Consider the following 27,759-nt stretch of genomic DNA (forward strand, 5'->3'; position numbering starts at 1 on the left):
TTCAGCCCAAGAAGATATTGCATCCTGCTTACGTCGATATGTAGCCAGATCCGATGTCTGGGTGCATATACACGGTTTGAACACCCACATCTACGTCTAGACATCCGCTTCTACTACCCACCTAGCTACAAGTCCCTACAGCTACTATGGCCGCGTCTTCTGCCCTGGACGTTTCGCAGTCATCACCCACCGGGGAAAGCGACAATGAACAGGCCTTCAGATCCAGTCAATAATTCTGGTTTTGATACATATATATATATATACTTCTACACTAGTCTAATCCTGGCCTTCGACAGTCTAGTACGTAAACCGTTATCGTCGCCCCTAGATGCAAGGAGGGAAGTCCATCCCCCCTTTCTCAATTCATCAACCCATCACATTCATACCCAACACTCTTCTTCCACCATTAGTCCAAGAAAGACGAGACGTCGCTCCCACGAGTTTTCCACTCAAACAGTATCCCTAAACTCCTGATCAACGGCCTCATAGTGGTCCAAGAAGCCCTGGAAGATGGCCACGCCGAGGCCGGGATCGAGGCTGCCGGTGGTGGCGCGGATGCTGTGCATGCTCAGCTGGGGGATGCCGGCATCGATGGCGCGGATGCCCGTGGCGGCGCTCATCATGGGGCCGACGGTGCCGCCGGAGCGCGAGTCGTTGCGGATCTGGAAGACCTGCAGGCGCTGGCCGGCCTTGTCGGCGACGCGCTGCAGGAGGGCGGTGCTGACGGCGTCGGTCGTCATGTGGCCGTTGGAGTCGGCGCTGACGACGAGGCCGACGTTGAGGCGCGGCGAGTGGTTCTCGAGGTAGGCGTTGAGGAAGTTGGGGTTGACGGCGTGGATGACATCGGACGAGACGATGAAGGAGTTGGCGAAGGTCTGCGAGAGTAGCGTCGGCGTGGGGAAGCCGGCGAAGCTGTCGACGACGCGGTTGATGACCGACGGCAGGAAGTTGCCGCGCGCGCCCTGGCGCAGCAGGCTGCCGATCTCCTCGTCGTCGAAGAGGCCGACGACCTTGAGGATGGACGACGACGACGTATCGGTGGCGGACGTTTCGGCGGAGCTGCTGTTCAGCAGGGCCTGGACGGCGGCCCACGAGCACAGCTTATCGTCGACGCGGCCGGCGAAGATGAACTCCTTGTCAATGCCGCCGACCTGGGCGGGCTGCGTATCGAAAAGCTCGAGCTCCCAGTTGACGATGGTGCTATAGTCGGTGATGCCGAGCTCCTTGGCAATAACCTTGACCAGGCGCTCCGGCTGTGTCGACGTGAAGGTGCCCTCGCCGCCCAACAGCGCTGGCTTGAACTCGGCGTCGTCCTCGTTCTTCTGCTGGCCGAGGATGTCGCTGTTGTCCAGGCCGATGATGGGTACCATCTGCGTCTCCTTGTTAAAGGGGCCCTGCGCCGCTGCGCCAAAGTGCGGGGCGAGGGTGGGGATGCGGGCAACTGCACATCACATCAGTACTCGGTTCTTGTATGTTCGGTCCCCACAAGGTAACTCACTCGGCCAATCCAGCTTCACCAGCTTGCTCGCAATCTTCCCGCTCTCCTCCTTCACCAGCACCCTTCCACCAATGCCAAGATCCCTATCCCACCACGTGCTGTTCAGCGCACCGGCATAAGGCGCCACGCCCAGCTGCTCGTAGCCGGCCTTGGTGCGGAGCTTGGGGATGGGCTTGAGCTTGGCCGTCAGGGCATCGATGTGGCCGGCCAGGATAGCGGCACCGTTGCCGGGCTCGTAAGCCTCGCCGACGGCAAAGGCGATCAGCGACGAGCCGTTGCGCTCGACGAAGTACTTGCCGCCAGCGTCCAGCTTCCACACGTCACGCTCCGACAGCTTCTTGTACCCCTGCGCCTTCAGGTCCTGGGCCACAGCTTCGACGGCGTGGAAGACGGTCGGGTTCTCCGTCAGGAAGTCGCAGAAGGGCTTGGTGTAGTCCTCGGGCTTCAGCTGGCGACGCGCGCTGGCGGTCTGGTGCTTGGGGGTAGCGACAGCGGGACGAGGCGTCTCGGGCACCTTGGGCGGCACGGCCGGGGCGACGTTGCCGGAGAACAGGGAGGAGCCGAACAGCGTGTCGCCCTGGGTGGGCTCGAGGAAGGCGCCATTGGCGGGCCAAGCGCGATGCTCAGCGGGCTCCCAGGAGCTGGTGGTGGAGGCGGCGGGAGGCTGCATGCTGTGACTGGACGGAAACTGGGGCTGCTTCTGGCGGAGAGTGGGGGGATTCTTGGTCATAATGGGGACGGGGGTTCAAAGAAAAGTAGTGAAGGGATGGAGGTTGCGGGTCTCCAGCTTCTAATAGTGACGACAAGGGTAAAGGGATGGAGGAGGTGTTGATGGCGTGCGGTTGCGGTCGATGGATGTCATGAGGGAGCTGCACGTGGTGCCTGGCACAGCTCGCCCCAGGGGCCAAGCTTCAGAGCTCCCCTGCTTCCTTCACGCACCGCCACCCAGCCACATGCACCGCCTCCCTCCTCACCAGCAAAGACTACAAAGTTCCTGTATACAGCACCCACTCCGCCCAACCTGAAGCATCGTAGCGAACTGAATGTAGGAGAGCAATGTAAATGTTGTCCCCTTTACATCTACAACTCTCTGGGTGTTTCCACTGTGTATTGTTTGTCTCTCATTTTCGTCCGACCTGCAGTGGCATACCGAACCCCTCGGGTGATTCAGAACATCATCGACGTCATCACATTCTGCTATGCCAGCAAGATCGTTGATGGAGACGAATTCAAGGTACAAAATCCAACAGACGAGCAAGACCACCTACGAGCTAAGATCCTGCTGGCAAAGAAGAAGTATCTATTTTGGGATAGATGGACGCCGACACCTTGGTTTTGATGTTGCACTAGAAGAACTTGATCAGAACGGAAAACCAAGGGTGTGGAATATCGATACAGTCGATCCAGGTAAAGCACTTTATTTCGTGCTAAAGATGAAGCTTTACCTCCGCCCCCCAAGGCTCATTCCGATCTACACACAGCCTCTCCCAAAGGAAGATATCGAGGATGCTGCCGGATACGCAGTCGTTGGAAATTCTCGGTTCCGGCCGGATTCTCTTTCAACCGGCAATACTCTGGCGGGACCTCAGCTCGGTACTGGTAACATGTCGCTCGGGCTCGCACTGTTTGATTCTCTTCAGGACACGGGGGTTTCAAGGTCCGTTCCGTTAACTTGCAATAATTTCATTCCCTCTTTCGATCATCTAGACGTCGATGCTTCAGAAGTGAAACAGTGAGAGCTCTCGCAAAATGCTCTACAATGCTTTTTTTACTTTACCAGCAAGAAAAAAAAAAGAATAAAAAAAGGTAACACCACACTTGACAACAAACAGCAACATTTCTTCTAAAAATCTTCTAAACCTTCAGGTCCTTAACCTTGTCCGCAACATCGCCGGGAGCGGGGACCTTGGGCTTGGGCCCCGAAGCCTTTCCAGCAGCCTTGGCCGAGGTGGTGTCCTTGGGCAGCTCCCTGACAAAGGGCAAGAACTCGGGCTGGCCGGGGATGTACTTGCGGAGGACCTCCGGGACATTGAAGCCGTCGGGGGTCTGGTAGTTCTCGAGGATACAGCAGAGGGCACGCTCAGTAGCGGCGAGGGTGCAGTTCTAAGAAGCGTTTTGGTCAAAAGGTTGGCAGTTTTCAATAGGCAGGGTGAGCACTTACCAAGGCGTGCACGTATTCCTTCCGGGTAGCGGTCTGCTTCTTCGTGCCGTACCGGATCTCCAGCTCGCGGGTTTGGTAGTCGGTGCAGTTGGAGCAAGAAACGAGCTCCTTGTACTCGCCCTGGAAGGGGAACCAGGCCTCGAGATCGAACTTCTTGGCGGCAGCGTTGTTCAGCGCGCCCGAGACGATGGCAACGACGTGGTAGGGCAGCTTCAGCGACTGGTAGAACTCCTCAGCCGTGCCGATCATGTCCTCGAAGGCGGCCCACGACTCGTCGGGCTTGGTGATGAGGAACTGTTCGATCTTCTCGAACTGGTGGACGCGGAAGATACCCCACGCATCCCTGCCGTGGGAACCGGCCTCCTTGCGGAAGCAGGTGGAGTAACCAGCGTATTTGATGGGAAGATCGGCGGGCTTGAGCCACTCCTCGGAGTGGAGGGCGGACAGCGGCTGCTCCGAGGTTGCGATAAGGTACTTGTCGGTGTCCTTGTTATTTTCGTCCTCGGTGACCTTGTACAGCTCCTCGTCGAACTGCTCGAGCTGGGCGGTCTTGGCCATCTGTTCCCGCAGCATCATGAACGGCGGCATGTTGGGCTGGTAGCCCTTGTTGTAGAGGAACTCGAGGCCATAGTTGACAATGGCCACTGCGTACACCTGGTCAGCAATCTGCGCGCAAACTCACTGGGCGAAGTGACCTACAGTTGAGGAAGAGACCCATTCCAGTCAGGCAGTAACCACGGTGGCCAACAACCTTGACACCGCGCTCGGGGTCGTAGCCGCCCAGACGGTACAGGACCTCGTGGTGGGAAAGACAATCCTTCTTCTCGACCGTCACGCCCTCCGGAACCCACGTCCTGATTTCCTCGTTGTTGTCCTCGTTATCGCTGACCGGCACAGAGGGGTGCACATAGTTGCCGATAGTCTTCACCTTCACTGTTGCACACCTCGTATATCAGCCTCGCAATTTTCCAGACAACGCCGCTGCGCCGCCACGGGCGAGACTGGGCGCAAACGGCCACAGAAAATTACGCACCGCTGAGCGCCTTGAGCTTCTCGGCGGCCAGGTCCTCCTGCGCCTTCTTTTTGTTGGTGAGGTCCTCCTTCTGCTTCAGCAGGTCGTCCGCGTTTTCCTTGTTCTTCTTCTTCAGGCCGATCTCCTTCTGGGTCGCGTTGATCTGGGAGCTGATCTGGGTGGCCTCGTACTGGGCTGCAAAGACGGGCAAAATGTTAGCGAGGTTTCGGCGCGAGACTTGCACAGGGTCGCCTGACTTTTCCTGTGGTCCTCGAACATGGCAATGATTTCGTCGACGATCTCGACCGGGGCGTTGCGCTTGCGCTGCGACTCCCTGATCTTCTCAGGGTCGCCGCCGCGCTCCTTTATGAAGTCCTGAATGTCGAGCATGGTGTGCAGGCTGCGGCAGTGCGATTGAAGGGGCGTGAACGAGAGGAGCGGGCAAGTGGTGGTGCGCGATAGGCGGAGCGGGAATGTTTATGAGCACAGGGACTGCGAGTGACTCTCTGTCTGCCCCGCTATGTGGCCTCCTCCGCCTGTCGGCCACCGTCTGATGTGCGCCTGAGTCATGCGGGCGGTGAGCGACATCTGGCCACTCACAAGCGGCCCATCGTCGGACGTTAGTCGTTGCCACCCAGTCACGTTAAGTAAAGTACACACACTCGTGGTATACCTGGAAGTTTGCGGTGGACCCTGTCACTACAGTGATGAATACGGGACCGCATGGAAATGATTGACTCAACTAGTAAAGACAGAGGGTATAATTCCGGAAATGAGACTACATTTTGACACATGAAAGCAGTCCATCGCTCGCACAGATAGCAGAAGCTTGGCAATTAACTTTGCGCAGGTCCAGCATGTGAAGCGTCGCCCGCCAAGGCATCCATTCGCTATGGGCCAGCCATTGAACTAGCCTACCAGGATCCCACCCAAACCGAGAATACATGGCCAATAAGTCGCGGGGTAATTCTTAAGCAAAAGACCTAGATCACACAAAAATGAAATAGCCGACAAGAAAGGTTTGACTGGAGAGAAATGGACATCCAAAAGGAAAAGAAGCAGAAGTTTTATCCAAGTCCCATCCGAAACATACCATCCGTGCTGTCCGTGCCGGATGTGACTTCTTTCAGTCGGATATCAAACCCAAACCCGATCTCCCAAATATTAACGAAAGCAGCAGTAGCAAGGACCTGACACGGCGCCATATATCTGAAAATCAGGTCGAAAACAAAAAAGCCAGCGGGCGCGTGCCCGCGTGTTGTTCCATTCGGTTGCATGCGGATGTCTTGTTCGTGTATCTACGAGCATCCGTGGCTCGTTGGTGTGTAGAAAGAAAGTTTGTGGGCGCAATGCTGAGTTTACACACTGCGTGTGAGGGGCTCCCGAACGAACGTAGTCGTCCTGAAGGGATCTTCAGATATTTCCCTTTTTGCCTACTTACCTCTTCGATGGCCGCTCGGTGATAGGAAGAAGTAGTTCGGCTGATTTTTCATCCCGAGGCTCTCCACTATCGGTACGCTTGCGTCCCAGGCTATCCAGCCACTGCTCAGCGCTCTTGATCGTGCTTTCAACGACCAGGCTGACCTGCGCAATCATGTCCAAGCCTTCCTTGCCAAATGCAAGCATGCGATTGGCGCCTCTAACTTCTGCCGGCTCACCGTTCTCGCCCTCCTGACCATTCCTCGTGGTGGCAGCAGTTGCAGCCTGCCAACGCTGGGGCACAGAAAGCAGTTGTCGGCGCACAATGTTGCCGGCGTTTTCCGGGAGAGCACCTCCAGTGTATTGTGAGACAGACGAGCAGACCTTCTTAATAGTCTCCCAAATTTCCTGGCTGATTGCTTTGATCCGGTTGGCAAGGCGCCGGCTTTCCTGCTCCCGCTGCTGCTCCTCCATGTCGCGCATGAGCTGTCTAGAGCCCACGCATTTCTCATCATTGTATTGGCTTGAACCATTGGTAGCTTTCTCGAAATCCTCGAGCACCATTCTGAGCGCACGCATGGCAGTGCCAATATGGGCAGTCGCGTCGCGCAGAAGGTTTAGACAGAATTTGAGGCTGCGCAACGATTTCTCCGAAAGAGCGACACCCAGGCCAGAGGTCGTGATCATCACGCGTGTAGACCAGTGCGAAGATTGCGAACTTTCGTTGCCCGACTTCTGGTTTCCATTCAGCAAGGCGAGCTGACGGTGGCCATTCGCTGTTCTTTCCTCATATTCTGGAGAACGTTCTGTGTCGTATGGGGGCAAAGTCTCCTCGCGTACACTCGAAATGTCAGAGTCTCCCCTGGTCCGAGCTGCGCGTACAGGCGGAGTATGGAGCCCTTGCTCAATGTCCATCATGTCATTATCGGGCCTCCTTCTTTTATGACTCCCGGTTTCGGTCTCATTTGCTCTTTCACCAAGGTAACGACGCAAGCTATTTTCCACGCCAGTTCGTCGGCCCACAGTGCCCACGGTGCTAGCGAAGTTGCGCTCAAGAAAGTCTGCGCTAGACTGGACAAAACGAGGGGAGTACGTCTTGGTGGTCGAATATGCCGAAAGTGATCCGTTGATAGTATTACCTATCCAAGGATGCCGTGACGTCACAAGCGAAAGAAGAGGCTCCCTCTCTTGAGCGGAAGACTGATCGGACGGCGATGGAAGAGTTGCGCTACTGCCGGGAGGCGACATAACATAATCTATACATGTCAGCCGAGGGCCCCCTGTGAAATATCGGAGGAATTCCTACCTGGATTGCCCAGACCAACGATAGCCTCTGCAGCAAGGAGCTCTTTCTGATTCCGTGGCTTCTGAGAGCTGCTGCTGACTTGCTCATCCATGCTCACAATGCTCTCAGTGTCCATGGGACTGCCCACATCCATTTCAGCGGCAGTGCGCGGTGCGGTGACAGGCGCGCGCGGCAAGGAAGCAGCCTGGAGCATTCCTGAACTCTGCCATTGTTGTACGTCGGTCGCATGTTTGGCGAAACCATTACCATCGAGCTGGTTAGGGCTGTTGCGCGAGTGTGTTGCTATGGGGAGACCAAGCGACCTGAGGTCCGGGAGGTGCACGCCATTTGTAGCGGGAGAGGTGCCGGGCAGCACCACGCGCGGCGGATCCTGAGTAGGCACCGAGGGCAAGTGCAGCGTCTCAGGGTCGTTGTGGGTGTAGGGCGGCGGTCGCTCTTCCTGCACCTCCATGACGGGTGAGGTTGGCGCCGTCGGGTGACGCAGAGATTGCCGACTGATGAGGTGAGCGCGAGCGACGGAGGCGGCGACCGGACGGAGGCTTTATGGCGGCGCGCCCGGGCGAGCGACGGGCGGGGGGAGTGGGCGGTTTATTGACGCGTGGTTGAGCTGAGGCAAGCCGGGGGGCATCGGCAGCGGTTCATGTTGGTGAGTGGGTGGAGGCAAGCGGCACTTCTTGCCCAGCGGCCTGCGCAAGGCGTTCATTGACATGTGAACCGCAAGATTGGCCTTAGCTCCTCCCACGTGAAGACGCTCGGATCACCGCCCAGTTGGGCGAGCCGAGTCGTCGTGCGTATCACAGGGTCAGGACGCGCTTCCTTCGGACGGCAGCCAACGACTCTTCGCCTCGCTGCCGGAACGCCGCCCCCGACTTTGATTTTGGCGGCACCGTGGGGACGCACGATATGCACCCCGGATATATCCACCAATGACGCCGCCATGATATGCTCTGATGTGCAAGCCCGCTGCGGCAACCACCGCCAACAGTTGAGAGTCCCAACGGGCAAGGCTTTTTAAAGAAGTCACTGCGCACCCAGATGCAGCGCACCGGGCACCAGCCCGCGCCGGCCCTCACAGCTCCAGCGCTAGGGAGCCTCCCTCCTGGAAGGACGCATTGCCAGCACAGCGAAAGCGGACCTAGCTGACGAGTGCAGCGCGGCTGCATTATTCTTGAGAACAAACCGGCCTCAGCAGCAGGGATTCGACTTCCCACAGCAACGGATCGCACGTCTCTCTGGTTGCTCTCCCCAGCACTCACTGCAGGCTCCTTGGCGCCCCGGTCCGACGCCGGCAAATGACATGTCCGAAGTTGGCGCCCAATCACCGGCTGCCCAACCTGGCAAGCATGTGCGCCAAACGCTTTCTCCGGGTTTCAACGCCCTCGCTACCAGCGAGACGCCCTTCGTTCCAGCACCACGATGGATGTGGGTCCCCAAGGCAGCTGATGAGAGATTTAACGGTATGACGGTGAACACGAGCAGAAGAGCCTCGTCTCGCACGTGAAAGCCCGGGACGGATCCCCTAGGTAGTGGAGCTGACACCCCACCGCGGACTTACATTTCTCCCACACCGCATCCCGAACCCGAGCTCCAGGCCGCCGGGCTTCTGTGACGGTGCTAGCGGAAAGCATTTCCATGCATGTCGGGATGCATCGATGCCTTTCCGTTGCTAGGATCGCAGCAAGAAAGAAACGATGAGCCTCCAACGCCACGGTTGCATCGCCCTAGCCAATGCTTGAGCCTCTTGTGTTCACCTGCGAAAACCAACCGCAATGTTGCACGAAACCCTCGTGTCTTGGGAAACAAGGGTTTATCATGACCCCAGGCCCGGAGGTGCTTATTACTGCGCGGACTTAAGCGCGGAATTAGAGTGAACTTATAACAACGCTACGCGGTGCGGGTGGCGTATCAGAGCCGCGATTTTGGAGCCGCTTTGCAAATGAACCCGCATTTTAGATACCGCCCTCTACTTGGGTTGGCAGTCGAAGTGTCCAACCGGGTGTTTTGGAACCATCATCTTCGCCCGGACATGAGCTTCGGTCGACCATGTTGGGCAAAAGAAAAGCAGCATCCTTCACCGGATGTGGAACCGGACGTGGGATGTCAGAATCTTCAGCAACCTGATGTGGCCTCAGGGCACGGGGAAGATGACCATGCGGCGGTCTCGAATGGCGAAGAATAACGGCGGATGTTTCAGGCTTAGCGACCGACAGCGCGGACAGATCCAGGCCCGATCATTTCTTTCACGGCGTCGCCTCACGTTTGTGATCGGCACTTCGGCATCAAGTGAGCGCAGCGGTCCTCGACGAGGCGCGAGCTCATTCGCTTAGGGAGGACGCGTCGCGAAATGGCCCCCCTGAAGGCGCTTCCGCCAAGGTGAGGAAAAGAAAAAATTCTGATGCTGGCGGTGCGGTGCAAAATGAGGTTCGCTGCACCCAATGGCTCTCCAGCGGACGGGCGGCTCACGCAGCCTCCGAGTAGTGCGCTCAACGGATGAGGGGCGGACGGACAGACGCTTCCTTTCCCCGCGCAACGTCGGCCCAGCAGGCGAATGACCGCCTTTTTGCACGTCTCCTGCCGCATGGGTCTGCGCACCGCACATCGCCCTGGGCAGGCGGGCCAACACCGATAAGGAGGCGCTTTGGCGGTCACGCTCGCGCACCAGAAGGTTCGGACGGAGGCCGCGGGCTGTTCTTCTTCGAACGACGATGCCAACTTGGGCCAGACGCCCCACAGGATGGACAGCCAAGATCTGAAGTCCCGCTGGCGCGTACCGACCCGAACATCAGCCATGCCGCCTCAGCCTTGTGCGACTCATGCAGCGCACGTCAAGCACGCCCAAGGCCTGCTTGCCGACTCAGGCGCCGCCCGCCCATTGGCCAGCTCGGGCCCTTGCCCAGCATGGCTCATAGCGATTCATAAGCAGCCAACGTTGTTCCCGAAGCCGATGTGGGGACTGACGGCTGCAGTGTCGCCGCCTGGCTGCTGTGGCGCCCGCTGAGCGCTGCACCCGCTGTGCCCCCTCGGCCACTTGGCCGCCAGACATCGGCTCACGGCTTCCATCCTCGCGTTGAGGGCATGCCAGAGTGCAGCGCCGTGTCATGGCTGCCCCCCGGTGTCACAATCGGGATACCTCGCGCGGTCAGGACTCAGCATGGCCAGGGGTCCGTCCGGCTATCTACAAACGCGTGCTCCACCACACTATCTGCACCTCCAAGTTCGTCCGGAGGCCCCTGCGCTTCACCAACGCCACGGACTTACGGTGTTAAGGTTGGAAGAAGGCCACTTTGCCCGGCCAAGCCAAGCCCGCTGCAAGGGTACGCCCCCCGGTCACTCTCTCCAGCTCTACAAATCCCCGCCGTAAACCCATCCTCCTTTTTCCCTCAGGTAGTGCGGCGGCCGTTCTACAAGTCCCGTACATAGGCTGCGCGAGAGCCTAAGGGCCGCCCCATCCACCACCGACCGCCTCCTTCGCCCGCCGCTCGTCCTCAACATGGATCGTCTCGATCCTGAGCAGCTTCAGGCTGAGGCCATCCGCCGTCTCGCAGAGCAGAATGGACTGGACCCCAGCCAGATCCAGATGTTCGTCTCGTCCTCCAACGACGGCGGTGACATTACCGAGACCAGGTCAATTGGGACCACCCACTCCGAAACTCGCTCCGTCGTTCGCTCTGAGAGCCGCTCTGTCATTCGCTCCGAGTCTCGCTCAGAGATCCATGGCTCCGGCTCACAGTCCGATCTCCAGTTGCACACTTCTGGATCCCACTCAATTCTGCGTTCCGGGTCTCAGTCTGCCCTCCGCAACGAGTCTTTCTCTGCCGACTCCCTCTCTGAGCTTCACGCCATGAACTCTTCCACACAGCTCAGGGAGTCCGGATCCCAATCCGCACTGAGGTCTGGCTCCATGACAGCAATGCAGTCGTCCGGATCTCTGGCTGCTCTTCACGAAGCGGACGATCATACTGCCTCCCGCGACGCTGGTTCTCAGCTTGCCCTCCAAGCCGCTAACGCCCAGTCCTCCAACGAAGGATCCGAGTCGCTTTCCGGATTCCGTGACGCCAGACAAGGCGGCGAAGATGCCACGCTCGCAAGCAAGGGCTCCGCTTTTGCCCTCAATGGCGGCAATGCCAGCGACGCCGATGCCATAAGCAACTCTGCCACCCGCCAGGGAAGCACATCCGTCTCTGCCAGGCCCGACAGCCAGGACGCCAGCACGACCCTCCATACCGCCAATTCGGCCTACGTCGACACTTCAAACAACGTCGAAGTCGCTGCCGCTGCCGGCGCTGCCGCCGTCACCGCCTCGCAGCCCCAAGAGCAAGCCGAGCCTGTACACGAATACCGCTCCGTCGTCAAGTCGGATGCTCAGTCGGTGCCCTCGGAGAAGCCGAACAGCGATGCGGATGGCGTAACTCTCAATTCCAAGAGCTCCGTTGTACACGTCAACGACGGTATCAACGTCGCGCGTGCGGAGCACGACTTCCAGGAGCTGAGCCGCGAGCTGTCCCGCCTGTCGCGTAGCCAAAGTAAGAAGGACAAGGGCGGCGCCGCGACTGACATCGAGAAGGTTGCGAGCGTGTCGGAGGCAAGCGATCGGGAGCCGTTCGATCTCGAGGGTGTGCTCAGAGGACACAGAGGAGAGGACGAGGAAGCTGGAATTAAGGCCAAGCAGGTTGGTGTCATCTGGGACGGATTGACCGTCCGTGGTATTGGCGGTGTGAAGAATTACGTCAAGGTAAGGGTTACTACCATGCAGGTCAAAGAAGATGTGTGGTCTCTAAGCCCAAGCACGTTACGTTCTTCCTACGTGAGCTGTTGAATCCGATATCTGGATGAATATGTCTGCGTTCAAGACTCACATCTATGTTTGGACATCGGATTCAACTCCACGTAAGTAGCAATGTCTGTGAGACAGGGATGGGGCCAATCTTCTGCAGCCTGCTGTGCACCATTTGAACGCATTGACTTGAGCTAATTCTGTCCAGACTTTCCCGCAAGCTTTTGTTTCGTTTTTCAATGTCTACGAAACCGCCAAGAGTCTTCTCGGTGTTGGCAAGAAGGGCCGCGAGTTCGATATTTTGAAGGATTTCCGCGGAGTGGCCAAGCCCGGTGAAATGGTTCTCGTTCTTGGTCGTCCTGGATCCGGTTGCACAAGTTTCCTCAAGGTGATTGCGAACCAACGATTTGGTTACACTGACGTCGCCGGTGATGTCATGTATGGCCCTTTCGATTCTGCAACTTTCGAGAAGCGTTACCGTGGAGAGGCTGTGTACAACCAGGAGGACGATATTCACCACCCTACTCTCACTGTTGGTCAAACTCTTGACTTTGCCCTGGAGACGAAGGTTCCCGGTACCCGTCCGGCCGGATTGAGCAGGCAGGATTTCAAGCAAAGGGTTATCGACATGCTGCTCAAGATGTTCAACATTGAGCACACGAAGAACACGATTGTCGGCAATCCGTTCGTTCGTGGTGTTTCTGGTGGTGAGCGCAAGCGTGTCTCGATCGCTGAGATGATGATCACCAATGCCTGCATTTGCTCATGGGACAACTCGACCCGTGGTCTCGATGCTTCCACCGCTCTCGATTACGCCAAGTCCTTGCGAATTCTCACGGATATCCACCAGGTCACGACTTTTGTCTCTCTGTACCAGGCTTCCGAATCAATCTACAAGGTCTTTGACAAGGTTATGGTCATCGATTCGGGTCGCTGCGTGTACTACGGTGCCGCGAAGGAGGCTCGTTCCTACTTCGAGGGCCTTGGCTTCATTGAGAAGCCTAGGCAAACGACCCCCGACTACTTGACTGGCTGTACCGATCCGTTCGAGCGCGAATTCAAGCCCAACCGTAGCGCAGATGACGTTCCCAGCACCCCCGAGGCTCTGGCTGAAGCGTTCAACAAATCTGACATTGCCGCTCGCATGGACCAGGATATGGAGGCATACCGCGGACAGATCAACCAGGAGAAGCAGACCTGGGACGACTTCCAGACTGCTGTTACTCAGAACAAGAGGCATGCTTCCAAGCGCTCTGTCTACACCATTCCCTTCTACTTGCAGGTTTGGGCTCTCATGCGCCGCCAGTTCTTCCTCAAGTGGCAGGACAAGTTCTCTCTGACCGTCTCTTGGGCCACTTCCATCGTCGTTGCCATCATTCTGGGTACCGTCTGGCTCAAACTCCCCCAGACTAGTGCTGGTGCCTTTACTCGTGGTGGTCTTCTGTTCATCTCCCTTCTGTTCAACGCGTTCGAGGCTTTCTCCGAGCTAGCTTCCACCATGGTTGGCCGACCGATCATCAACAAGCACCGTGCCTACACCTTCCACCGTCCTTCTGCCCTTTGGATTGCTCAGATCATGGTCGACACGGTGTTCGCAAGTGCGAAGATCCTGGTCTTCAGTATTATGGTGTACTTTATGTGCGGCTTGGTTCTCGATGCTGGTGCCTTCTTCACCTTTGTCCTGATCATTATCTCTGGGTACCTTTCGATGACATTGTTCTTCCGTACCGTTGGGTGCCTCTGTCCCGACTTCGATGTTGCGATCCGTCTTGCGGCCACCATCATTACCTTCTTCGTCTTGACTTCCGGATATCTCATCCAATGGCAGTCGGAGCAGGTCTGGCTCAGGTGGATCTTCTACATCAATGCACTGGGCCTTGGCTTTTCCGCTCTCATGATGAACGAGTTCAAGCGCCTGACCCTCACTTGCACTTCGGATTCTCTCGTCCCCACCGGAGGCGACTATGGCGACATTGCCCACCAGTCTTGCACGCTTGCAGGAAGTGTCGCCGGCACCGACCAAATCTCCGGCAGTGCCTACATCGAGCAGGGCTTTGCGTACAACCCTAGCGACCTCTGGCGTAATTGGGGTATCATGGTGGTCCTCATCGTTGGTTTCCTAGCCGCAAACGCCCTGCTTGGTGAGCACATCAAGTGGGGTGCCGGTGGAAAGACCGTCACCTTCTTCGCCAAGGAAGATTCTGAGACCAAGAAGCTTAACGAAGAACTCCAGCGCAAGAAGGACAAGAGGAACCGCAAGGAGGAGACCTCTGGGGCTGGCGATGGTCTCAAGATAACTTCCAAGGCCATCCTCACCTGGGAAGACCTTTGTTACGATGTCCCGCACCCCTCCGGTCATGGTCAATTGCGCCTGCTTAACAACATCTTCGGTTACGTCCAGCCTGGAAAGCTCACTGCTCTTATGGGAGCTTCCGGTGCCGGCAAGACCACCCTTCTGGATGTTCTTGCCGCGCGTAAGAACATTGGTGTGATCAGCGGCGAGAAGCTCGTGGACGGCAAGCCTCCTGGTATCGCATTCCAGCGTGGTACTGCCTATGCCGAGCAGCTCGATGTCCATGAGCCTAGTCAGACAGTCCGTGAGGCCCTCCGTTTCTCCGCCGACCTGCGCCAGCCGTACGACGTCCCTCAGTCCGAGAAGTACGCCTATGTCGAAGAAGTCATCTCTCTTCTTGAAATGGAGGACATCGCCGACGCTATCATCGGCGACCCTGAGAACGGTCTTGCTGTCGAGCAGCGCAAGCGCGTCACCATTGGTGTTGAGCTTGCTGCTAAGCCTGAGCTACTTCTGTTCCTTGATGAGCCCACTTCCGGTCTTGACTCCCAGAGCGCCTTCAACATTGTCCGTTTCCTGAGGAAGCTAGCTGCTGCTGGCCAGGCCATCCTTTGCACCATCCACCAGCCGAATTCTGCGTTGTTCGAGTCGTTTGACAGGCTTCTGCTACTTCAGCGTGGTGGCCAGTGTGTTTACTTCGGTGACATTGGCAAGGATGCTCATGTGCTGCTCGAATACTTCCACCAGAATGGCGCTGACTGCCCGGCTGATCTCAACCCCGCCGAGTGGATGCTGGACGCCATTGGTGCCGGTCAAACCCCTCGCATTGGTAACAAGGATTGGGGTGATGTCTGGAAGGATTCTGATGAATTCGCCAAGGTCAAGGAGAACATCATCCACATGAAGCGCGATCGTGTTGAGGAGGTAGGCTCCGCGCCTGAAGTCGAGCAAAAGGAATACGCCACTCCGATCTGGTACCAGATCAAGCGTGTCAACGCCCGCCAGCAATTGTCCTTCTGGCGCACGCCCAACTACGGCTTCACCCGCTTCTTCAACCACGTCGTCATTGCCCTTTTCACCGGCCTCGCCTTCCTGCAGCTCGACGACTCGCGCGCCTCGCTCCAATACCGCGTCTTCGTCATCTTCCAGGTCACCGTCTTGCCCGCCCTCATTCTTGCCCAGATCGAGCCCAAGTATGCCATCTCGCGTATGATCTCTTTCCGCGAGCAGTCCTCCAAGGCGTACAAGACGTTCCCCTTCGCGTTGTCCATGGTCCTTGCCGAGATGCCGTACAGCATACTCTGCGCCGTCGGTTTCTTCCTGCCGCTCTACTACATCCCCGGCTTCCAGTCGGACTCGAGCCGGGCCGGCTACCAGTTCTTCATGATCCTCATCACCGAGATCTTCTCCGTGACGCTGGGCCAGCTGATCGCGGCCATCACGCCTGACCCGTTCATCTCGGCGCACGTCAATCCCTTCGTCATCATCGTCTTCGCCCTCTTCTGCGGTGTGACCATCCCCAAGCCGCAGATCCCCAAGTTCTGGCGCGCGTGGCTGTATCAGCTCGATCCCTTCACCCGTCTCATCGGCGGCATGCTCGTCACCGAGCTTGCCGACCGCAAGGTCGAGTGCACGAGCGTCGAGCTCAACCGCTTCTCCGCGCCCGCCGGCCAGATGTGCGGCGACTACATGCAGGGCTTCTTCTTGAACGGCGGCCCCGGCTACATCGTCAACAACCAGACCAGCGAGTGCGAGTATTGTGCGTACAGGGTTGGCGACGAGTTCTACCAGCCGCTCGGCTACGAGTTCAACAACCGCTGGAGGGATCTGGGCATTCTCGCCGCGTTTATTGGCAGCAACTTGATTCTGCTGTTCACTGCTGTAAGTTCCCATTACCACTTCTCACCTTTCGATAATGTACTAATATCTCTTTTTCTTCCAGGCTCGCTTCTTGAACTTCAACCGCCGTTAAGACCGAGTCGCAAAAAGATCGTGCACGCGTTCTAGAGAAGAGAAAAGCGAAGTTGCTTTAGCATATCGAAATACTTTAATTACTTGACAAGGCGTTTTCAGAACGAGCAATATCCGCTGGTTCAATATTTGGTTTACTAGACGGGATAGATCTCGGATAAAACTCTGTTTTATTCGCTCTTACACCCACACCTGCTATTGGTGTTAAGGTGGGGGGAAAAGCATCAAGATTGAGTTTCTCCACTCTTTTGTGGATTGCTCGTCTTTGGCATTTTCTTGGACAGCGCATGGGATACCCCGCGTTTGTTGTTTTATATTCCAGGTGTTTGTTCAGACCTTGGATTTTGTTCTTGTTTCCTTTGAGGTGATGGAGATATGTCTGATTACGATGGGATGGGTATGAGAAAATTGGGGGTTACGGGGACGAGAGAGGTTCCAAGTAGGCAGAGAAATTTGTAATGATCCTAATGTATCGAGTCCGTCCAAAGAATGACCACTACGGATTTCAATTGAACTGGGTTCGTAGAGATACTGCGTACTATTAACGTGAGTAATAGAAGCAAACAAATACTCGGATGCATATGTAAGATTTAAGACTGACTACGTATGTATATAACCGAATGATTCAACTGTCCTCATGAGAGGGCTTATAAAACTCACATTACATCCGAATATTTGCTTCGACCCCACTTAAAAGGGCTCGGAAATTTTCATATTTACGTCCGGATGTTCGCTTCTACTGAAGATGTCGATGTACATTTTCTTCGAAATTTCTATTTCAACATTCCTTGGGGGTGTTGAAGTGTCTGCGGTGCTCATCAGCTGTCAGCTGTGAATCTCATGCGATGCTTATACTTGCAGAGTTGAATAAGACAAACAGTTATTCTAAGAGCGTCGCTCTGTAGTGAGAAGGTGGGTGATTTCACACCTAATGATAATTGAAATTTTCCTCAAGTGTTTCTACATTTCGACAAATCACTCACAACCACAAACATAGCCTCAAAGTTAGAGTGACGGAAGGCACCGAAGATCTGCCAAAGTGACAGCAAGCAAACAAAAGACACACTCACTTCTGCCAACTGCAGTAGCGTGCCCAAGCGATAAGCCTCTCTTCCATAACTACAACCAACCCGCCCGCCCGACAACAACAACAACAACAACAAGAGCTTTTCAACGCCCGCCGCCTCCCGCCAACACAAACCAACACTTCGAACCCCAACAACCACACCGCGCGCACCAAACCATGCCACCGCCACCGCCACCGCCACCACGTCCGCCATCCATCACGGCGCCCGCCGCGGCCGCCGCAACTTCCACATCCACCTCACCCGCCGCCCTCAACACCACCGCGACCGCGACCGCAACCCCAGTCGCAACCCCAACCGCATACACGCTCCCCTCTCTCCCGCCGCCGCCGCCCTGGCTCCTCCCCGCCGCGCTCTTCACCTTCGCCTTCGCCGCCGTCGCCGTGCTGCTCGTCTACTACCACATCACCTTCCACCGAGGGCTGGACGTCGAGCCGCCGGATCGGGGCCATCATCCGTACGGCTATTGGCGGCGTTCGTCTGGCCTGTCATCAGCATCGTCTGAGGAGGAGGAGGATAGTGATGGTGATGAAGAAGAAGAAGAAGAGCTGTTGCGCAGAAGAGGGAGGGGGAGATCGAGGACGAGAAAAAGCAGAGGAGGAGGCTTGTTCGCGGCGGCCGCGGCGGCGAGGTCAGGTGCTGCTGCTGGCGGTGGCGGTTTCCTGCCGTTGAGAGATGGAGGATCCATGTCGATGCAAGGTGACGGCGACAGCGATGGACAAGCGAAAGAGGAGAAGAAGAGTCGCATCCAGAAGATCTGGGAGGAGCGCATGAGTAGGAAGAGGAGCGCGGAGGCCGCGGCGGATCACGCGGCAGCGATGAGGGCGATTCGGAAGGAATTGAGAAACTTGCAGGGGCGGCGGGATGATGAAGATGATGAAGACGACGACAGTGGCGGCGAAGACGACGAATATGATGACGACGTGGACGACGCGGATCAAAGCGATGAAGAAGCGAAGCTCTTGCCGGCCGGAACGCCCGATCGGTGGACATTCGACGGGGGAAGCGGGTCCGCGGTCGAGATGGGAGTTTGGGGGAGGGGCCAGGCTCAGGTCCGGCGGCCAACGGCGCAGGCTGGTGGGCTGGGCCGAAGGAGGACGAGGAGGTGGAACAGTGTCGGGTATATGCAAGTTCCGGAAGAGAGCGAGGCAATTGAGGGTGATGGAGAGCGATTGGTGCAGGCATACGCTAGAGGTGCGGGAGATATAAGCTTCATGGGGCGGGTCGAAGGGAGGTTGGATGGATGGATAGAGCGGTTGGCGGGGTATCTTGGGGACGAGGGCGGCGAGGAAGGCTTGGTATTTCCGGTCACGGATGAAGAGAGAGGTGACAGGTGCGAGTGAGCTTGTAGGCGAGGCTGGATGGCTGCGGTATACCAAAAGATCAAGACAGAGAAGAGCAAAAGCAACAGCATAGCATGGAACCCGGGCAATGGACTTGGCTGCGGCTTTCATAGAGGTGACATTAGCTTCTATATATCATATGCACAAAGGAAACCCCAGTTTAATGGAGACTTTGTGCCATATGGTGCTAATGACAGTGTTTTGTGGATACGAGTACAATAAATTTAGTTCATTGAAAAAGTCTACTAAGAAGGAAAGAGGTAAACATAGAGACCATGACAGCTGTCTTTCATCATTACTCACCGATCACATTTCGAGCAAGGACGACCGATACCTTCCGACTAACGTAAAACACGGTGAGCGGGAGAAGCAAACAGTCGAACCCACTCTCCCACTCCCTTGACACTTCTCTTACGTGTTGAAGAGATACGCCGCAACAACACCACCCCACCCACCGCTGCTATCTGCACTCGTCGCCACCCCAGCGCCGCCGTCACTGACGACAATACGCTCCACAGCCTTGACATTCGTACCATAAAGGTACGTCCGCTTAGCCTCGTTGATCTCAATGGCGCTCTGCTGGCAGTTATCGCCATTCTCCGTGCACGCCTTGTTGACGCCACCGTTAAAGAATGTCCACAATGCACCTCCGTACAAGAACAAATCACTCGTGCCCTCATTCATGCGCTCCAGCCACGCCATGCCACAGTACGCATCGCCGTTACATCCCGCAAAATCCGGGTCGCTCGCGATCAGGTTGTCCGCCCACGGGTAGGGCGCGGTAGCCCAGCTGCTGTTGTTGGGCCCCTGCCAGTACGGCGTCTCGCTCTGCTGCATGGCGGCATATACATTTTGTGCGTTCCAGAAGTTGTACTCGTACAGAGTGTTGTGCTCCATACCTGTCCCAACGAGCCAGGTCCCCTTGGTCGCCTCGACCAGGGCGCCGCGGCCGACAGCAATGACCTGCTCGCCGTAGGGCCCGTCAAGGTCGTGGTCAGCCGTCCAGCCCCACATGTTCTCGATGTAGGCGGATGATGTGTCGGTGAGGTGCAGTAGGCCCCAAGCGGCCTTGCACTGTGCGGGCGACGTGCCAGCGGCGCAGTTGGTTTGCACCTTGGAGCCATTGGAGCCGCCAACGCGGAAGTGCGTGTTCCACAGGCCGACGTCGCCGGGGGTGGCGCCTGCCATGTTGATCTCGAGGAGCTTGCAGCCCTGGAGTACGTCGGCCACGGTGAGGAGCATGTCGCTGATCTGCGCGACGCCGACGTCGCCGCTGTTGCCGACCTTTACCATGGCGCGAGGCTCGTCCGGGTTCCAAAAGTTGCTCCCGTTGGCGGCGATGGCAGTTCCGAAGGCGTCGCCGAAGATGCGGCTGCCTACGGGGATGGTGATGGTGTCGGTGACGATGTAGGTTCCAGCGGGCCAGTAAATGATGGAGCAGCCCGCGTACTGGGCGAGGATGGCATTGATGTTATCGGTATCGTCAGTCACGCCATCACCATAGACGGGCAAACCGTCGACGGCCTTGATGTTGACGAACTTATCGACTGAGTACTCCTTGTAGGTTGGGGGAGCAATGGCAACGTAGTTGCTGCCGTCAAGAAGGGCTGTGGTACGAGGGGTCTTGCCGGTCTGACCATCGGGAATCCAAGAGTGAGCGCCGCTTCCGGGGGTTGGGTAAGCGTTTCCACGGAACCAAGTGTCGTCGACATTGCCGGAAAGAAGAGTTTGGCCATTCAGCTCAACGGTAGTGCCGTCATGCTGGATATTCTCAAGAACAATGCCATTGGGTTTGTAAGTGTCGGTAGAGAAAACGAAAGTGCCGGTGTTGCTGGTGGAGGTGTCGATAACAACGAAAGAACCGCCGATGTCGGTCGCATTGATGCCAATGCCACAGTGTTCGAATGTGCTACCGGTGAGGACGATGTCGTGACCACCAAGCTGGGCGCCAATGCGACAGCCATTGAATTTGATGCTTTTAAAGAGCCATTGCTGGCCGGTGGCGTAGATGCCTATGTAGCCTCCGTTGAAGGTAAGATCGTTGATGATAATGTTGCTGTTGTACCCGTCGCCTCCGGGCCATTCGCCAATCCTCATGCCGATGTGGCCAGTCGAGTTGCCGGGCATGTTGAAGACTACATTGGTGATCTGGGTGGCCTGGCTAACAGTCCAGTCCAGCAAAGCGATGGAGTTAGTGGGAGAAACGGCGGTTGAGTCGATTACAATATTCTTAAGACCGACGAAGAAGTTGATGGTTCCGCCGTAACGAGGATCCTTGCCGTAGATGACGTGACTGTCGCTGAAATTTGAAGCAACCTTGAGGACAGGAGGGTTGATGGGATCACCGACAAACACAGTTCCAATGAAGAGCTGAAGGGGAGAGCTCAGACGGTAGGTACCAGCGGGTAGGTATACGACGGCAGGCTGGCCTGTCGATCCGTAACCGTTGTCCTTCTGGGAACGGAGAGCGCCGTTGGCCGGACCAGCTAATAGGTTTAGTGTGGGTTCAGATCATGTAGCCATAGGTATAACTTACCATTAATAGCATTTTGGATCGCAGTCGAAGCATCCGTATTGCCTGAGTTGTCTGCACCGAAGTCCTTGACTACGTTGCGGAACGTACTGTAGTCGCCCACACTAGAATTGAGATAGGAGGACAAGCCATTGTGAGTGATGTCTTCCAGCCAATAAGTGCTCGGGTTATCGACAGTGAGAGGAGTGCAGGCTGCTGAAAACGGCGATCCAGTGGAATTGGAAGCGGAGCCATTGTAAAGAGGGTAAGGGGCACCCCTGTCATGACTTTAGCACAATATTTCATGAAGAATGCTACATTTACATACGAAGGATTGGGCGTGTAGACTAAAGAAGGAGATGCGTCAAGAGAAGGGACAGGAGCTCCAGTAGCGTTTGCAGTTGCCGGACCTGTACCGTACGTGGGGGCAGCGGCCGACAGGCCGAAGGCCAGGGCCACGGACAGCAGGCAGCAAGGCCGCATTTCGAAAGAGCGAAGAGAACGGGAAAGAACGAAAGAACGGAAACACCTTCGAGACTGGTGAAAGATCTGCAGCGTTGGGCAACGGGAAGTTGGCGAGCGAAACGGGTTATAAGGTCAGGGTCATCCTTTTCGCCAACGCGCCCTGATCATCTCCGTGTCAGTGTGGCGGAGGATCATCCGAGAGTCTTACTCGAGCGACCTCGCCCGTGCCTGGGCCTGTGGACTTAGGTGCATGGTGTGCAGAGCTAGGGACAGGGACAGGGTCTGATTGAGCGGTGGAGGCCTGATTGGGCGAGAATCCGAGATCATTTGCAGAATCTGGTGCGACAAAAGCGCATGACGTTTGCTTATCTTCAGAATCCTGCTGGATGCAGTAAACAACTCAAGTTCCATGGACTCTGATGAGATGAGCGACAACGTGCTAGAGGTAGAAGGGAGCTTTGGCGGGGCAGGTTCAAGAATGCTCAAGCACGAGTTTGGCATGCCGGGCGAGGAGGTGTTGAGAATAATTTCGGAAGCCGAGTGCTGCGCCCTGGCTAGCGGTCACCCGGGGTGTGTAGACTCAGGCGGGCTGCCTAGTTGGGCAATCAAAGAGGTGTGATCAGCGTCTGTCTTGGACGGAAATCCGGGCATTGGCTCGCACGTCGCGTGGCATCTCGGGGGCCACGGCCAACCGGGAACGGAAGGTAGAGCCCCAAGATTGCTTAGACGAGTTAAAATGAGCGCGGCCTTGCTTGCGAGTGTAACGGCAACGTCCGGTTGGCTCAGTCGCCCTTTGTGGCGTTCATTGACAGCGGTGAGGAGGACGCGCGTGCTCCAAGCAGCGGATAAGGCGGGAGGAAGCGACTCAGGCGGCTGTCAGGATGCATGGTGAGGGTGTCGTGGATGAAGGGGCATCAGGCGGCGGCAGGGGCCCTGTTGGTGGCTGCGCTGAGTGGGGGGAGGCGCAGGAGAAGGTCCGGGCCGAGCAACACCCGGCGGGCAGCTCCTCCAGGCAGCTCCTTCTCCGCCTACCCTTCCAACGCTCCTGCTCAAAGCTTCTTTCTCCAGACAGCAAGAGCTCACCTTCGTCACTTTTGTTCTCCGCTTCATTTCCATCGGCTCCACGGCCCTCAGTCGTATTTGACACTTTATTTGAGTGTGCCAGCCGAGCGCTGACGTAGGTTTCGTCAGTCCCCGTTTATTGAACCGCCCCCCGCACTTCATGAATTCTTCACCATCTGCCTAAACAAGCCTTGTTCGTCAGCAACTAGCCCCGGCCCGGAGCGCCTCTTCTGCGGATACCACGTCCCCACCGTCACCAGGGCACCATCCACCACCACCACCCCCCAGAACGCCGTGATCATGCTTTCATTCCTAACGAGCCACGCGCCCCGCACCAACACGGCCTCGCATAACCCGGTCGTGCTAGGCAGCCCGGCCGCGGGCGCAGGGCCGGTCATGATGCACTTCTACGCCCCGTCGGCGGCGCGTCGGGTGATGCGGCTGTCGTTGCCGGCGGGGCCCGGCCTGGCGCTGCCGCCGCCGCATTGGCACCGCTACCAGACCGAGTCCTTCGACGTCGTCAGAGGCCGGCTGCTGGCCGTGTGCGACGCCATCCCCTCGGGCAGGTCCGTCGTGCACCCCGGCCAGAGCGTCACCATCCCCAACGGCGCCATCCACCGCTTCGAGAACGCCGCGGACCCGAAGAGCGGCGACGAGCTGGTGTTCGACTTGTCGATGGATCCCAAGAAGGCTGAAGGCGACGAGATCTTCTTTCGTCACTTCTACGGCTATCTTGATGACTGCGGGAGGGCTGGGAGGTCGCCGAATTTCTTCCAGCTTATGCTGTTTTTGTGGGAGGCCGACACCATTTTGGTGTTGCCGTTCGTGCCTCGCTTTGTGAGCATTGGCTTTGTGTGGTTTACAGGCAAGGTTGTCGGCAAATGGGTGCTGGGCCTCAACCACCTGTATCCGGAGTACTATCGCAAGGGTGCTGCTCCCGCCGTCACCGAGCCGGAGTAAATGATGGTTGCTGTTGATCACGGGGCCATGGAGTCATGATGTCGATGATCCTGAAATGATTTGCAAGTCATTGGGTAATGCTTAATGAAATACGCAGTTGCTTTTCTTTGCACTGTTGGCTGAATCCGATGTATGATGCATATGTACAGCCTAAAGTCTCACATATATGACTAGACGTTGACTTCGACTACTCATGTAGAAGGTTCTAGAAAAAAAAGAAAGAAAAACTTCCATGCCTCTGATTCTACAATTCACATCTATGTCAGGACAATTGCTTCTACTACGTACACAAGACGGCTTATGTTTTCTATAGTGGCTTACCTTGGTTGTTAATCAGGGTTCATGCTGATGTGGCCCCGAGAGCACAATCACAAATCTACCCCACACCACCCTCACGCTTGAAACGACAGTCTGTGGTCTTCGCCCATACTTCATCCTCACGATATATATCTATATACATCCTATGTAGAGTCAGCGTGAACCCCCGGTCCACGCCCATGAGTGGCGCGCCGCCCCGCCGCCATCACGGGGAGAGGTCATCCGCACAACCGGCCTCCGCCCCGCACCCATGTAAGTATCCACATGGGCCCCCTCTCCCCAGGCCCCCGGCTGCGAGCGATGTCCGAATGAGGCGTCGATGGTGTGGGCCGGGGAGCTCCACCCCCAGTACCTACGTTCGAAGTTGCGGACGATCGAAATGTGTGTCGGGCGGATAGGAGAGCACGGAGGTAGTCCGCCTTTCCTGTTCCGGTAAAGGAGTGCCCGATGTGGAAAATGATCTTTTTTTGGGTCCGCGCACGGTTCAACCGCCCTACAAGTCAGAGATCGTGTGCCGTCATGATTTGCGATCGTACTTGCGGCAAGGGTAACGCTGTTTGGGTGGGTGGGGTAGAAAGGGGAGAGGCTTCGAGTCAGGCGTAATTGCGAAGAAACGAAGCGTTGCATCGCTCACCCGGCATTTGAACCGGGGTGTGTTTTTGTACATACAACATACAGATACAACATCTACGTTGAGAGTGGAGAGATATGATCTAATCATTGTCATCATCATCGTCAGGCTTCTTTTTTTTCCCGTCCTTCTCCTTCTCCTTTCCCTTCCGTAGAGTTGCAAACGCCCCACACCCAACCAAGTCAGCCTTATTCCCCCCAACCTTCCTCCCCATTCCCTCATAAAACCTTCGCAACATCCGGGTTGCTGCAAAAAATGCTAAAGCAAATCTCCCCAATCACCTTCCCGGCCTCTAACAACCTCCTCTCCTTCTCCTCGGGCGTGCGCACCTCCAGATCGGTGCTGATGCGGTGGTACGCCAGCACCATTCGCGGAATGAGAAACGCCTTGCCGGCGAACTGCGTCGTACGCAGCCGCTCCTCGGCGACCTTGACGAAGCGCTCGATGAGGACGACGACGCGGTGCGAGACGCTTGGAAGGGTGCGGACGAGGTTGGGGGTACGGTTGTATGATGGTGTCAGCATTAGTGGAGGATGGTGGGGAGTGGTACCGATGGGATTGGGAACGTGGGAGGGGCCGGGGGGTAGAGTGCCGTCGTGCTCGTCGCGGATAAGCTCGTGGCAAAGGTAGAGAGCAGCGTATAAGCCGGCGTTTTTGAAGAGCATGCCTGACGCGTGTAGGGCAGTCGTGCATATGTTGTCGACGCGGTTGCTGTGGTTGTTGTTGCTGGTACGGCCGTTGCGGCTGTCGTCGGGTGAGTTTCTGGCGCTGGAAGCTCGGTGTTGGCGCTGCTCTGGCGTGGCTGGGACCAATGACGTGATTTGCTCGAGTATCGAGAGCGCCGAAGTGAGAGACACGTTTTGGGAGTAGGCGTATTTGGGATCGCTGTCGATGGCGAAGGGTATGTGGAGCGTAAGGAGGTAGCGGTTGTGGAGGAACTTGAGGGCTTCGGTCTGGCAATTGCGTGACTCCTTTTCAAGACCGTGGAAGGACTTGGAGAGTTGATTGCTTAGATCGAGTACTTTGTCGTAGTTGTTCTCAGGAACAATTGCATTGACGGAGCATGCAATTTTCACGCGGGTGTTGAACGAGCTAAGCATGCGGTCTTGGATAGAGACGGCATCGTCTGGAAGAGGCTGCCTTGAACTGTCCGCACAGCAGGTTCGTGCCTCCTTGATGACTGTCGGCAAAGCAGTATCCCAATCACCGATTCGTAGAGTAGGCTGCATGCCAGCATTTAGGCAATATTGCAGATCTAACTCGAGTACAGTGTAGAATAGTCGTCGGCGTAGTTCGTTCTCGTCAGGTGGGATGCCGTAAAGCTTACTTGGGTCTCGATGAAGTCCCATGGCCAGAGCTTTCTTGACGAGCGCGCCGGATGATACCCACTCGGCAGTTTCGCTGAGCGAGTATATCTGCCTGAGAAGAACAACAAGGAAGCTGGCCTGTATGGTGCTTAACATGCGTTCATTGGTCTCGGCGGCTGCACCTTGCCATGTCAAACCCAGACGCCACCATTTGACGACCCTGGAGCGTGCTATGGGCCTCTCGTCATTAGGTATTGTACCATTGCCAGCGCAGATGACCAGAAGCAGAATGATGACGAAGACCAGTCTTGCCTGAGTTGGTGCTTGCCAGAAGCTCTCATACTCAGCCCAGAATTTCGGGCCGTCGAAGAGAGGATACATTCTCTCTATGCTCTGGAAGTAATTGGACACACACAGATCTGCAATTTCCCGGGTAGGGGCCTCCAAGTACAGTGCACCGGGCGGTAAATCATCCTGGTCCTGTGCCAGTAAAAGCTGCTGGCTGGTCAAGCGTTTGACGCGAATGGCAGAAACGCGCTCGTTCTTGTGCCAACCGGCTTCTTCAGAGTGGATATAAGACATGATATTACCGAACTATACATGTAAGTTTTTTGAGACAGCGTTGAGTGAGGGTAGTGAAAGTACCTTTGAGATGAGCCATGGCGCGCTGCTCCTCCCAAAATAAACGGTTTCTCCGTTAGCCAAGTAGAGTGCATGGTCGTCTCCAGATCTTGGTTCGTAGGCTAGGTTGGAGGTTGGAATTGAGTGTTTGCCGCTTGGGAGGGATGCACTCGTGTTCTGCTTGGGAATGGACGGTGGTTGAGCGAGAGTGCGGGGTGATGCGGAAGTAGGAGTGGCTAGCGGAGCAGATTCGGAGATGGTACGCTGCGGAGCGGCGGGGTGCGAAGAACGGCGATGTTGGTAGCCGTAGAGAGTGTCCAAGCTACCTGATAGAGACTCCGGGGTTGCAAGGTCGGCTTGCTCAGAAGGCGAATTGTATGCAGATGCAAGCGGCGGAACAGGATGGGAGATGGGAGGGCGGATTGCAATTGAAGGGCTGGCAGTGCGCCAGTCTCGGCCAATGCTGCTCCTCCTCGGGCTGCTGGCTACGGAGCCCGGGCGTGTGGGTCCTGGGGGAATATGCAGCGGATAGGAACACTGGGCGTCCCATCCTCGGATGCGGCAGCGCTTGCAAGGGCGCTCGTGGTCACACTTGACCTTGCGGCGGCGGCATTGGACGCAGCTCAGCTGTTGTCTTGGCCTCCGCTGCGGAGTGGCCTCATCTTGGTGGTCCATGTTCGACCGGAAAACGACGGCGAGGGACAGGCAGAGAGAAAAGCAGGGCCTCGGTGTGCGCGGCAGCGACGAAGGGTGGGTAGGTTAAATAGCTCGGCCTCGGCTGGCGTCCTCGGATCTCGGTCTCGGGGTCGGACATTGTTGATGCTGCCGTGCCCGCAGCGCGACGCCTCCAAACTTTCAGCTATACGCCCGGTGCAGAAATAGAAGTGTCGCGCTTCATGCATTTATAGCTGCGATGCAAAGCCTGTAGCGTTGACCTCGCTCCAGCCTCATTTTCAAAGCGCCTAAGTCGGTGTTAGAGTCTGATCGACATACCCATGTTGGCAAAGATAGCACGAAGGAC

At 56.6% G+C, this 27,759-nt stretch overlaps 7 protein-coding genes across 7 annotated transcripts; 2 read left to right on the plus strand and 5 right to left on the minus strand.

The window, feature by feature from the left end:
- Window positions 1-449: 449 nt before the first annotated feature.
- LAP4 (vacuolar aminopeptidase 1) lies at window positions 450-2,168 on the minus strand (the record flags this gene model as incomplete). The annotated part of the gene is made up of 2 exons (XM_066777943.1): window positions 450-1,441; window positions 1,499-2,168. The coding sequence occupies 2 exons, from the start codon at window positions 2,166-2,168 to the stop codon at window positions 450-452; spliced, it is 1,662 nt and encodes a 553-aa protein (XP_066632038.1).
- A 1,184-nt stretch (window positions 2,169-3,352) lies between these two features.
- SES1 (Cytosolic seryl-tRNA synthetase) lies at window positions 3,353-5,061 on the minus strand (the record flags this gene model as incomplete). The annotated part of the gene is made up of 5 exons (XM_066777944.1): window positions 3,353-3,601; window positions 3,660-4,303; window positions 4,359-4,592; window positions 4,693-4,866; window positions 4,929-5,061. 5 exons carry the CDS (start codon window positions 5,059-5,061, stop codon window positions 3,353-3,355), a joined length of 1,434 nt encoding a protein of 477 aa, XP_066632039.1.
- A 1,047-nt stretch (window positions 5,062-6,108) lies between these two features.
- OPI1 (transcriptional regulator opi1) lies at window positions 6,109-7,847 on the minus strand (the record flags this gene model as incomplete). Its single annotated transcript, XM_066777945.1, has 2 exons — window positions 6,109-6,884; window positions 7,397-7,847. The coding sequence occupies 2 exons, from the start codon at window positions 7,845-7,847 to the stop codon at window positions 6,109-6,111; spliced, it is 1,227 nt and encodes a 408-aa protein (XP_066632040.1).
- Window positions 7,848-10,886: 3,039 nt separating this feature from the next.
- Window positions 10,887-16,435, plus strand: SNQ2_5 (ATP-binding cassette transporter snq2; the record flags this gene model as incomplete). The annotated part of the gene is made up of 3 exons (XM_066777946.1): window positions 10,887-12,128; window positions 12,379-16,344; window positions 16,406-16,435. The coding sequence occupies 3 exons, from the start codon at window positions 10,887-10,889 to the stop codon at window positions 16,433-16,435; spliced, it is 5,238 nt and encodes a 1,745-aa protein (XP_066632041.1).
- Window positions 16,436-19,273: 2,838 nt separating this feature from the next.
- On the minus strand, window positions 19,274-21,857 carry SLS55_006518 (uncharacterized protein; the record flags this gene model as incomplete). The annotated part of the gene is made up of 3 exons (XM_066777947.1): window positions 19,274-21,348; window positions 21,399-21,652; window positions 21,703-21,857. The coding sequence occupies 3 exons, from the start codon at window positions 21,855-21,857 to the stop codon at window positions 19,274-19,276; spliced, it is 2,484 nt and encodes an 827-aa protein (XP_066632042.1).
- Window positions 21,858-23,300: 1,443 nt separating this feature from the next.
- SLS55_006519 (uncharacterized protein) lies at window positions 23,301-23,861 on the plus strand (the record flags this gene model as incomplete). The annotated part of the gene is made up of 1 exon (XM_066777948.1): window positions 23,301-23,861. The coding sequence occupies one exon, from the start codon at window positions 23,301-23,303 to the stop codon at window positions 23,859-23,861; it is 561 nt and encodes a 186-aa protein (XP_066632043.1).
- Window positions 23,862-25,028: 1,167 nt separating this feature from the next.
- Window positions 25,029-26,699, minus strand: SLS55_006520 (uncharacterized protein; the record flags this gene model as incomplete). The annotated part of the gene is made up of 1 exon (XM_066777949.1): window positions 25,029-26,699. One exon carries the CDS (start codon window positions 26,697-26,699, stop codon window positions 25,029-25,031), a length of 1,671 nt encoding a protein of 556 aa, XP_066632044.1.
- Between the last annotated feature and the right edge of the window lie 1,060 nt (window positions 26,700-27,759).

The sequence above is a fragment of the Diplodia seriata genome, assembly GCF_021436955.1.
Source record: "Diplodia seriata strain FDS-637 chromosome Unknown scaffold_6, whole genome shotgun sequence".
Classification (NCBI taxonomy): Eukaryota; Fungi; Ascomycota; class Dothideomycetes; order Botryosphaeriales; family Botryosphaeriaceae; genus Diplodia; species Diplodia seriata.